Source organism: Oncorhynchus mykiss, chromosome 3 (assembly GCF_013265735.2).
Source record: "Oncorhynchus mykiss isolate Arlee chromosome 3, USDA_OmykA_1.1, whole genome shotgun sequence".
Taxonomy (NCBI): Eukaryota; Metazoa; Chordata; class Actinopteri; order Salmoniformes; family Salmonidae; genus Oncorhynchus; species Oncorhynchus mykiss.
Window position 1 is genome coordinate 17,712,377 of NC_048567.1, and position 12,468 is coordinate 17,724,844.

The window sequence follows — 12,468 nt, forward strand, 5'->3', positions numbered from 1 at the left end:
ATATAGGGCCAGATAGCACTGCATTGTGCTTTGTGAGAGCCTGAAGTTTCTTATAGAGCTCCTGGTCAGTAATTGGGGAGTCCAATGGATTTTGATTGTCCTTTATAGCTTTTTCTAATCCATTCAACTTCTCATGGATTTGGCGTTGTTCTGCATTTGTGTCAATTTGAACGGTGTTGTAGAGTGTTTTAAAATGGGTTGTCCATTTGTCACCATTTTGTATCACTAATTACTCACTAATTACTCTTGTTTAGATGTTTTAGTTTTTTCTAATTTTACCAGAAGTTGTTTGTGTTTATGGACTCCTCAATTAGTGTCAGCTGCTTGCTGTTGTACTGTGCTTTTTTGGTTCTGAGTGTACGTTTATAGAGTTTTAAAGTCTCACAGTAATGAAGGCGTAATTCACCATTATTTGGTTCTCTGTGCTTTTGGTTGGATAGTGTTAGTTTTTTCCTTAGAATTTGACAATCTGCATCAAACCAGTTGTCATCTGTGATCTTTTTCGTTTAGTTTTTTATCAATTTCAATTGTGCTTCTTTTGCTGTTTGCCTGAATATATAGTTGATGTTTTGTACTGCCAGATTGATGCCTTCTTCACTGTGAGTGAATGTGGTATCCAGAAAGTTATCTAAGAGTGTCTGGATATTTTGGTTACAGGTTGCTTTCTGGTATTCTTCTGTGCTGTTTTGGGCCCATCTGTATGAATTTCTGATGTTGTACAGCTTACTAGGCTGTGAATGTGTGGTTGTTTCCATGTCTGTTCTTTTGAGGAACAACGTAATTTGGCTGTGATCAGACAGAGGTGTTAGTGGCTTGACAGTGAATGAGCTGAGAGAGAAAGGGTCAATGTCTGTAATCATATAGTCTACTGTACTGTGGCCAATAGGTGAGCAGTAGGTGAATCTCCCCAAAGAGTCCCCCCGTAACCTACCATTGACAAAGTACAGGCTTCTACAGAGCTGCAACAGATCCCTTCCGTTGTTGTTGACGGTGCTGTCACTGTTGTTTCTATGGGGGAGATTAAGACAGTTAGAGACACTATGGCCTGTAATAAAGCTGTCCCCTCATGTGCTCCTTAGATCAGGTGCTCGCATTTGTGTCCCCACAGATGAGCACATTTCCCTGGGCCTGGAAATGGCAAGTCTCTTCCTCAAGGGTGGGGAAGATCTCCTCTGAGTAATATGGGGATTCTGAGGGGGGGATATATATTGCGCAAAGGAACACATATTTTTCTCAGTTTTAACCAAATGTGATATTTACCAATTTTGAGGGGATCAATTAGATTTTGCAGTTCGGATTTGTACAAAATGATCAGTCCTCCAGAGCCTCTACCTCTATTGACAGAGCTGTGTTTCTGTGATGGCACAATTACCTCTCTGTAGCCTGTGGGACAGTGAGTAACAATGTCAGCCTTACACCATGTCTCCTGCAGAATGATGACGTCAACATCTTTAAGATTTGTGTTGAACTCTCTCTCTCTCTCTCTCTCTCTCTCTCTCTCTCTCTACTTCTCTCTCTCTACTTCTCTCCAAAGGGGTTGTTCAGAAATAAGGTAGCTGCTATTTCCAGTTGGCAGATTAACTAAAGTGTTTGTGTGTGTGTTTTTCAGGTTGCTGCTGTGGTCAGTCCAAGAGAGAAGGACAAAGACACTGAGATGGAGGAACCACCGGGATCACATTCCCCCTTCTGTTTCTTTAACGTATTACCTTTCCAACTGTGTGTGTGTGTGTGTGTGTGTGCGTGTGTGTCTGAGTGTATACATTTTGGTGGGTGACACCTCCAATTTCAGTTTTATAATTTGCCATTTTTGTTGACTTTTATAATGTTGTGATACTCATATATCGTTGACACATTTACAATACACTTAATCATCAAGAGTCTTTACAATACTATTGATACATACTGTGGCTTGTGTTTCTAACTACCTATGTGAGAATGTATATTTGTATGTACAGTATACTCATATTTAGAAAATATATCACGGACTCCAAGAAAGCTTAAATTCTTTCACAAACATGCTGCACTTGCATGCATTCACGCACGCATGCACAAACTCACACGTACACACACACAGATACACACCCACTGGACAGTTTCACTCACACTCACAACACAAACTGGAACTGAGAATGACAAGCGGTGGTAATGTTTCTCTTTAACTTTGATCTGTTCCTCCTCTGTAACTGTCAGGCCAGAGTCAAATGGCATCAAATCAATAATAATCATAAGAGCAATGGTATTAATACTGTAATAGTGATACTGGTGATAATAATCCGTTAGTCTCTGCTGGAGATGATGCATACACACAAAGCAATGAGTGTCGATGACATCGTGAAGAGTCACGTTATATGGTACATTCGCTGTGCTTCGTCTCAGTGTATGTGGGTGTGTTATATCTGTGTGGTTGCGTGTGCATCAAAATATGGGCAATATGGGCTATACCCTTCAGTGGTGCTTCCATGTAGGCCATGAGGTACTGTTATCTATACCGCATCCTGTTGTACACTGTATCTAGATGGTAAAACACAATGGCAATAGGCTCAGTGGGATTTTGATCTCTTGGTTACTTCGACCCATGACAATCCTCTTCTCCTTCACGTCCTTTGATAGCGTCACCATCCAGTAATGTACTGTATTTCAGACGTCATCACAAATGTTATTAGACGATTGCGTCAACGTCTGTTTGTCTCAGCTATCACGTTAATGAAAATATTAGGAGCACTTTTTATGATATCGCATGATATTGATCTAACAAATACTTTTGTTTCTTGGGTACTATGTTACATTGACTGGTACAAAGATGTCTTTGTGTTCGATTTTCAGCTGGGTGTTGTTTTGTGTAAAAATACCTGCTCATATTAGTCATGTGTGAGCTAGGTAATATAGCAATGACCAGTAACATGGAGAATATGGGTTCCCGTTTTATGGATTGATTTGAAATCTACCACTAATCTGAATGGCCTGTACTGTGCACAAGTAGAGGAGGGGGAGGAGAGTTATGAGTTAGACATCATAGACACACACTGACTATCAGGAGAGATTAGTTTTCTTAATCCACATTGACACCCTTAGAAAGACATGTATACACACACACACACACACACACACACACACATACATACACACACACACTTGAGAGACAGTCACAGGTATAATACTGTAGACACTTGGCCACACACAGTCCTTCTCCTTCCCCCTGCCTCACCTGCTAGTCTATCATAGAGGGAGAAGGAGGAGGAAGAGGAGGAGGAGACATTAAAAAGAAATGAGTCTTGTAGAAGGCTTTGACATGATTCGCCATATGGCCAAGTCCATGTAATGGTACAGCTTTAATTGTCCCACCATCTCTAGTGGTGTTTGGTGTGATATAGAGCAGGTGAGGCAACGACAGAGAAACACAGTGATAGTGACGACTTGTGTCATTAGCTTTTTGAGAATGCACTTTTTGAATATATTTGCCCTACTGTACATTCCAGCTTATTAAAAATGTCCATTTTTGCACCTGTGTTGTCCTTAATCACATGCTCTTGCCTGCACAGACTAGAAATATCAGTGCCCTCCCCTGTCAACCATAGTATGGGCCAACAGACCCCAGTTTCCAACCCCAATGATGCACAGACTTTTTAAGGAAAACTACTACAGATACAGAAAGTGATTTCATAGGACTTCAGTGTCATTCCTGGTGTGACAAGTGATTCTGTGTTGTGGTAGTGAGGAAGGGAGGAGAATCTAGAGTGGCGTCTTAATGTGACTAAAGCAGCGTGACAGAGGAGGGTTAATACCAGAGAGCTCTGCTGAGATACATCGCCCAGCTCGCTCTGCTCGGCCTTGCATGGCTTTATGGGATACAGGAGGTATTAAGCAGCTGAATAATTAGTTTTGATACGTTACTCTCCTGCTTTCTGTGTGTGTGGCATTTCACTTTTCTTTTTCCCCCTTTTTATTTTGTGCCTTTGTGTCCCAGAAGTTTCTTCCTTTGCCGCCTGCCTGCGACATCACATAAACATGAAAATACTGTATATGTATTGGACTGCCTGCCTGCCTGTCTGCCTGCCTGCCTGCCTGCCTGCCTGCCTGCCTGCCTGCCTGCCTGCCTGCCTGCCTGCCTGCCTGCCTGCCTGCCTGCCTGCCTGCCTGCCTGCCTGCCTGCCTGCCTGCCTGCCTGCGTGGGTGGAGTTCCTGAAAGCTCTTTTTTTCTCCTTTGGGAATTAAAAGCATTTCTCTATGAAGGGAAATCTTGGGAAAGAAGTAGTGAAATTGCACATTGAGCACTGTGACGGTCCAAATGATTAACAATTGAATGGGGCCCACTATCATTTGAATGTTACCATTGGTTCTTCCTTGTTAAGGTCAACTTCCAAATGTTTAAAAAAATGCATTTACAAATACACCATTAAAATCTGAATTGGGGAATGGCTTAAGATTGATCTGTTTGCTATACTGGTCATGCTACGGAATGTGTACATTTCGAGTCATATTTTGAGTTACATGTCAATATTTAATCATTTTGTATCCTTTGTTATAAACTGTCTTACTAGGCTGTATATAAAAGGGGAGGTGAAACGCCTTGTGTAAAATGTAATAGTGACGCTTATACTATGTTTGCGTACATACAGGGTCACGCTTGTCTCCTTTGCGCCATAAAAGAGAGGATTCGTATTAAATATATATGGATATATACACATACAGTATATTTTTTGGCCTTGTCAGTTTCTTAACTGCGCAGACGTACAGTATATGTTGGGAAAGGCGTTTTGGAACCAGACATGCAACCCCCGCTGTACTCAACACTGAATCTGTGTTTTACAGTACAAAAAAAAATTAACTTTGCGTATCTATTTTTTTTTTTTGTATGATGCTCTGAAAATACATCATTTTTCACAAGTGGTTTCGGACATAGAAGAAGTGTTACCGGTCACTTTATAAACTGAAACTTAGGATATAATAGTAGAATAGCTGTTGCATTACCTATTTGTTACGACCTGTATGTAATGTTATTATGGAAGATGTAATGTCCTTCTGTAAATGTTGTTTATTGTTGGTTTACCTGAAATAAATAAAGTTTATTAATGCTTCAAACTGTGTTCAGCTACCAATGCAAAACAGCTGTTGTTAGGTCATGTATTACATACTTACTTCATATTAATTCTACCGCAACTCCATTCCAGTGTGGTCATGCTAGTGTGGATATTGGTTGCCTTTGTCCTCCTATTCATCAGTATTTACATAGTTAGCTACTTCCTGAAATGAGTTATCCCTGGAATTGATCTAAGTACCATACTTAGTTTTTTTTAAGGCATAATTTATTCAACTGTACCAGCGACAGTTTCTAGTGATTCATCCTGTATTACCAGTCCCTGTCTGATGTGAGCTGAGCTGGCCTGATTGTATTGTACCACAACAGTGTTTTCTCTGGACACCCACCAAGGTGTTATGTCTCTGATTCAAACCATGCCAATAGGTCAACAACATCTGGATCCCCAAGTGCATCCCTATGGGCCCTGGTTAAATGCAGTGCGCTATATAGGGAATAGGGTGCCATTTGGGATGCATATTAGAAAAAGTATGTAACTTCACTTATGAGTACAGTTTTCAAGCCTACTGGTCCTTCAAACAGATATACTTTATAACATGAAAACAAACAACCTCCAGGTCATAATGACTGCTGTGACAGATAGGTAGGAGAAAAATACATGGAAACCCCAACAACACAAGGTGTGCTGTAAGACTGTAATGTTCATAACGTTTTTAACGTTTCTTTGGAAAAACAATGACGTCATTCTATTCTATTCTGTGGTTATTGCATGTGGTCATAAATGGTTCTGAAACAGTTTTGCACCAAAAAATTCCCCACTAAAAAATGCATTTCCAATAGTTAATTCAAATGTATCTCTTTAATGCTGGCTCATAGATCAACTGCATGAAGGTCAAATCTGACTCAAGGTTTTAACTTTGTCTTTGTAATGTTGATTGCTCTGGACAACTTTATTCCAAACTGAATAGACTTGGCTAGACACCCAGCCCTAAAACAAGACATTTAGTAACATAAGTCATTTTAAGTTTGTGTGTCTCTCTTGGCAGGGTGTAGCTTGAAGAACCAAGTCTCACTGCATTCTTCTGTCAGGATATATTACATACTTATTGACTCCCTCTCCATCCCACTGACAGACATGCCTCCTAACCAGTCAGAATCCCTAGGTGACTGATTAACATTAGGGATCCTCTGTATTTGCTTGGCCTCAGCTGTTTGGTCATGTTGTTTTGAATTCTCAATAGAGAGTGCTCTGTGACAGTCTCCTGTGCACACATAACCACAGGTTGATAACTAGAAATAGGTTTTGATGCACATCACTTGGGCTAATCATATTATTGATGCGCTATAACTGGTCATAGTGTTGTTGATGGTTGCAACAGTAGTTGATTTGATTATTATTTATGTTGTTATGATACTGTTTTTGTACAATAAATAGCCTTACATTATCTAATATATCTCTAGTGAACAGTAAGGTACAGTACAGTACAGTTGATGACAAATTAGAGATGATCGACTCTCTGAAAGTCAAGGAGGCGGGACAGCCCTGTTAAGCTCACTGTAGTTGAGTTTTTCTCTTCCTTCCTTTGGTGTTCTACACAGGGTCTCTCTTTCTCTCTTTTTCTCTCTCACGGTTTCCTTCCTGTTCTCCTCTACACAGTGTCTCTCCCTCCCACTGTTCCCTCTGCGCGCACCACTGTGTGAGATGGGTTTGAAACCCCTCTGATCCCAAAGTCTCGTGGTGACGAACCACTTTCATCCCTGTCCCTAGGGCCTAACGGTGGAGACGACATTATGGTTGAAAGGGGAAACCGATTAAAATGATGCTGGTTGTTCTTCCCTCTCTAAAAGATCCATTTAGGCTATACTAATTTGTAATATGGAAAGCACATAGCATTTACTTTGTGTTTCTTACAGTCACACACAGTTTTACTGGATGATAATATCAAGGGGGTCTGGACTGTTACAATAGTAGGCTATTTGAGGAGGTCTAATATGATATCTCTGTGTCAATCCTTCACAGTTTTAATGAACATATAAATTAAGGGTAAAGGGTTAGCTCATATAAAGAGTAGGCCTACTGTCATATTTGTAAAAGTCTTTCCTTTTCCATCAGTAGTCCTAGATGTGGCTTTCAGAATATCAAAAGGCCTATTTATAAGGGCATAATTCTTATATAAAATATTTAATATTGTTTCGGGCTATAGAACTAAGACATTGAAACTCATCAGTCAAAAATCGAGAGCCATACACAAGATGAGCAATTGTAGACGATCCCTAAAACCTTGCATCTGTTAGTCCAACCCTTTTTTCCATATGGAGGAGAGAGAGACGGCTCACTGAGACGGCAGGGCGCCTGGAAACAGGTTTCAACAGCGCAGAGCAGAGAGAGGCTATCAGGTTTGTCGGGCAGCTAGAGCAGCAGAAGAACATTGCGGAGTCCGGACCTGTGTGTTGTGTATATTAGACCGGATTTTTTTCTCAAAATTCTGTCAGCGATATTTTTTGATTTTGGGGGACCTTCAACATCTCTGCGCAACGGCGGGAGAAGCAAAAACAACCCAAAGTTACGCAGGAGGGGAGTACATTTACAAGGAAAGAAAAACCCAACAAAGAAAGGGAGCGGGGAAGTAGTTGCGAGCTAGCTGGCGAGCTAGCTAGTTTTTCAAGAAACCGCAAAGAAAGTATGTCTGTGGCCGTGCGTAATGCTTTCGCAATGGATTACAACAGAGTACTGTGTATATTTTTGCAGGTGTTTTTATTGATCAGTTTGGGATCTATAAGGGTAAATGGACAGTATGGCGACCGGGGAATGTCTATTCCGGAGCACGGCTTTTGCCAACCGATTTCTATTCCACTTTGTACGGACATCGCATACAACGAGACCATCATGCCAAATTTACTAGGACACACATCCCAGGAGGACGCAGGGCTCGAGGTACATCAGTTTTACCCGCTTGTGAAAGTTCAGTGTTCTCCTGATTTAAAGTTTTTCCTCTGCTCCATGTATGCGCCTGTGTGCACGGTGCTTGAGCAGGCGCTTCCCCCGTGCAGGTCACTGTGCGAGAGGGCGAGACAGGGCTGCGAGGCGCTCATGAACAAATTCGGTTTTCAGTGGCCGGAAAGGCTCGTGTGCGAGTCTTTCCCGGTTCACGGAGCGGGCGAGCTGTGCGTCGGGCAGAATATGTCGGGTCAAAGCACACCGGTCAATCCCACCCCCGATGTAACGGAGCCTCCGCACGATACTGGGATTGTAAAAGGACAGTTCAAGTGCCCGGCTTCGCTGAAAGTACCCACTTATTTGAATTACCGTTTTCTCGGTGAGGATGACTGTGGCGCACCGTGCGAGCCAAAGAAATCTAACGGAATGATGTACTTCAGCGAAGAAGAGTTAAAATTCGCCAGGATATGGATAGTAATCTGGTCCGTGTTATGTTGTGCATCCACGTTATTTACCGTTCTAACCTATCTGGTGGACATGAAGCGCTTCAGCTACCCTGAGCGTCCTATTATCTTCCTATCTGGTTGCTACACCATGGTGTCCATTGCCTACATAGCTGGATTTCTCCTTGAGGACAAGGTGGTTTGCAATGACAGGTTTGACAACGACATTAGGACTGTGGTGCAGGGTACCAAAAAGGAGGGTTGTACCATCCTCTTCATGATGTTGTATTTTTTCAGCATGGCCAGCTCCATCTGGTGGGTCATCCTGGCCCTCACCTGGTTCCTGGCAGCAGGGATGAAGTGGGGTCACGAAGCCATCGAGGCCAACTCGCAGTACTTCCACCTGGCGGCGTGGGCTGTGCCCGCTATTAAGACCATCACTATCCTGGCGGTGGGACAGGTGGACGGGGATGTCCTTAGCGGCGTGTGCTTCGTGGGCATCAACAGCGTGGACGCTCTCCGAGGCTTCGTCCTGGCGCCGCTCTTTGTCTACCTCTTCATCGGCACCTCGTTCCTCCTGGCAGGCTTTGTGTCTCTGTTCCGGATCAGAACCATCATGAAGCACGACGGCACCAAGACGGAGAAGCTGGAGAAGCTGATGGTGAGGATAGGGATCTTCAGCGTGCTCTACACCGTCCCCGCCACCATCGTCATCGCCTGCTACTTCTACGAGCAGGCCTTCCGGGAGCAGTGGGAGAGGACGTGGATCAGCCAGACGTGTAAGACGTACGCCGTGCCCTGTCCGGCCCACCCACACCCCAACATGAGCCCCGACTTCACCGTCTTCATGATCAAGTACCTCATGACTCTGATCGTGGGGATAACGTCCGGGTTCTGGATCTGGTCTGGGAAGACCCTCAACTCCTGGAAGAGGTTTTATACGAGACTGGCTAACAACAACCAGGGAGAGACCACAGTGTGAATGGTCTGAGTGGGGTGAGACCTCTGGATGTACTTTAGCCTATGATGGGTGTCCCCCACATAAATAAAAAACTGTTTATTTACAGACTGAATGAATGATAATCGTTTTTGGACTTAATTGCCATGCAGAGACACTCATTGGGACATGATGTTTCTATTGTACATAAAACATTTTGTGAGATTTTTGTAAGTATATATTTGTATTTAAAGATCAAAATTCTCTTTTTTTGTTGTTTCCCTCTATTAAAACCAACATTTATTTGACACACTTTGGGCATAATGAAAATGGACCTTGGTGATAAAGAGCCAGCTGACTGAGCATTTAGCATTAAGGATGTGGTTGTCTTAGGACCTGAGTTGGCTTGGTCACTGTTGGGAGAGGGTTGTAGCTGTCTTTGATCAGTAGACTGGCTTGGAACATGGTTTCTATTCTAAGCAGCAGAGTCCTGTGAAAAACAATTGCTTCCTCGTGGGTCCTTATCCCCCATTATACTGTTGTTCTTTCTGTCCAACTGTTCTCTTCTATTCAACATATTTCCAATGCCTAAATGCCTGTCATTTGAAGGTTAAAAATACAATCAACATGTATTTTAAAACGAGGTATAGGTTTGGGACTATGTGTTCAACATATTTCTAAATGCCTTGGATTTGACAGGTTAAAAATACAATCAGCATTTTTAAAACAAGAAAGTAGGTAAAGGTTTGGGATTGTGTGCACATGTACTGTGTAGCCTACATGACATGAATCCTCCAAATACACATGTTTTCATAACCTCCAGTACTTTAAGCCAGAATGAGAACATTTAGACCCAAATTTAGCCCAAATACTTTCACCAAAGTTAAAAGCCGTCTTTTGGTGATTACAACAAAATATTTGAAAAGAATGAAAGTAAACAGGATCTTTTCAACATTTTGTTTATGTGTTTCAGACATCCTTGCTGCCTATTAACACAGAACAGACACACGTTGTTTGTGCCTTTTGTTGACCTATTTGAGCACTTTGAGGAGAATTACTAGCCTGGTCCCAGATCTGTTTGTGTTGTCTTGCCAACCCCGAAGGACCATAGGAGTAGGCAGGACAGCACAATCGCGTCTTGGACCAGGCTAGGGGAATATAGAATGCTGGACAGAGACAGCTCAGACTCAGAGGTGGGCTATGTAACACATCAGCTGCACCCCCTAATGTTTTCTCACAGACAGACAGCTGAAATATCGATCCTTCATTGATGAACAAGCTGAAATACGTAGTAGCCTACTCTACAGCCGGCTGTATAATTGGCTGATAAGAACTGAAAACAAATTAATAATTGAAGGAGATAGGACAGTGTGTTTTGTAATTTTCAGACCTACAGGTAATCAGAGTCAGTAAATGAATATTCCCCACAAGGTATTGTTGGCAAAATGTGGCCGTTTTTTTTTTTTTTTTACAATTGGCCCAGGTGGCAGCTTGAAGCAGTCCCCTTTCACCCCTGAGTAATTTATCTCCTGGTTAAGTGTGAGCTTGTGTGTGTGTGTGTGTGTGTGTGTGGGTGCTAACCATGCAGGATGAGCAGCTGACTTTAGGCTTTATAAAGGAAGACACCGTGATCTGTCCCCCACCTCACGCTTCTTCTGTTATGTTCTTGTCAAATGCATGACAGTTATTTTACCCTAAATGCATGGATGGCTCTCTATTAAACAACATGTTCATACCTTTGACATCTATTATGTTTAATTCTGGTATTCTGCATTTGTTTGTTATTAAAAACATTATATTTATAGAAACATTTCTTTATATCCACACTGATTACTTTAAAGAATAAAAAATCCAACCTTTGCACCAACTGTCATGTTGATTTGAAATATCTATTATATTATGTGTTATATACCAGAGATGATGGATTGAATCATGCTGTTAGCCTTGTTTACATTTACATTTTAGTAATTTAGCAGGTGGTCTTATTCAAAATGACTTACAGGAGCAATTCGTGTTAAGTGCCTTGCTCAAGGGCACATCAACATGTTTTTCAACTACTCGGCTAGGGGATTAGAACCAGCGACCTTTCGGTTCTTGGCCCAACGCTCTTAACCGCTAGGCTACCTCCCTAAAATGTAGTTTAAGATTTGGAGAATAAACAAATCTGCTTCATAGACTCTGTAGTATTCCCTTTGTAACAACATGGTAATAGCAATCATTTTTTACAGCTGGAAAAGCTCAACAATGAGCATGAGTTTTATCTCAGTGGTTACAGCCAACTGTGAAGTCTTGTTTGAAAAATAACTTCTTTATCCTGGGTGGATGTTAATCAAATGCAGCTCTCTGGTTAGGCTAAATGAGGTGGATGGGAATCTTGTGAATGGTTGGTATGCACTGTGAACGCTCAGAGGCCTTGCTTGTGTAGGGGCATTGTTGCTTTGCACTTAAAATAGCTTGTGTCCCATGTCTGGCAGTCACATACGTAGGTCAGCTACTCAACTTTCATACAGCCATTGTTTAGGGTCGTTTTTTTGTTGTCTTTAATTCTGTTGCTCTTCATAAGGGTTTTTCTGTTCACTCTTGTACCTATTGTGTCAAAGCTTCTCTGAAGTCTGTGGCTGTATAGTTTGTAGCTAAGCTGACTGTAACGTCATGTGAACTATATACAGTGGCAAGAAAAAGTATGTGAACCCTTTTGAATTATCTTGATTTGTGCATAAATTGGTCATAACATTTGATCTGATCTTCATCCAAGTCACAACAACAGACAAACACAGTGTGCTTCAACTAATAACACACAAATGATTGTATTTTTCTTGTCTATATTGAATACATAATTTAAACAGTCACAGTGTAGGTTGGAAAAAGTATGTGAACCCCTATGGCTTCTCTAAAAGCTAATTGGAGCCAGGAGTCAGTTAACCTTGAGTACAATAATTGAGACGAGATTGGAGATGTTAATTAGAGCTGCCCTGCCCTATTAAAAACACTCACAAAATTTGAGTTTGCTATTCACAAGAGGCATTGCCTGATGTGAACCATGCCTCGAACAAAAGACACCTCAGAAGACCCAAGATTAAGAATTGTTGACTTGCACAAAGCTGGAAAGGGTTAC

At 41.8% G+C, this 12,468-nt stretch overlaps 2 protein-coding genes across 3 annotated transcripts in view; both read left to right on the forward strand.

The window, feature by feature from the left end:
* Window positions 1-5,079, forward strand: part of LOC110503753 (cyclin-dependent kinase 14) — a 233,248-nt gene extending 228,169 nt beyond the window's left edge. For both annotated transcript variants that reach the window (XM_036970578.1, XM_036970579.1), the window contains one exon: window positions 1,610-5,079. The gene's annotated coding sequence lies outside the window, so the exon portion shown is untranslated. The remainder of the gene's footprint in view (window positions 1-1,609) is intronic.
* A 2,281-nt stretch (window positions 5,080-7,360) lies between these two features.
* Window positions 7,361-11,221, forward strand: LOC110511951 (frizzled-1-like). Its single transcript, XM_021592617.2, has one exon. The coding sequence runs from the start codon at window positions 7,719-7,721 to the stop codon at window positions 9,396-9,398; it is 1,680 nt and encodes a 559-aa protein (XP_021448292.1). The 5' UTR covers window positions 7,361-7,718; the 3' UTR covers window positions 9,399-11,221.
* The last annotated feature ends 1,247 nt before the right edge of the window (window positions 11,222-12,468 follow it).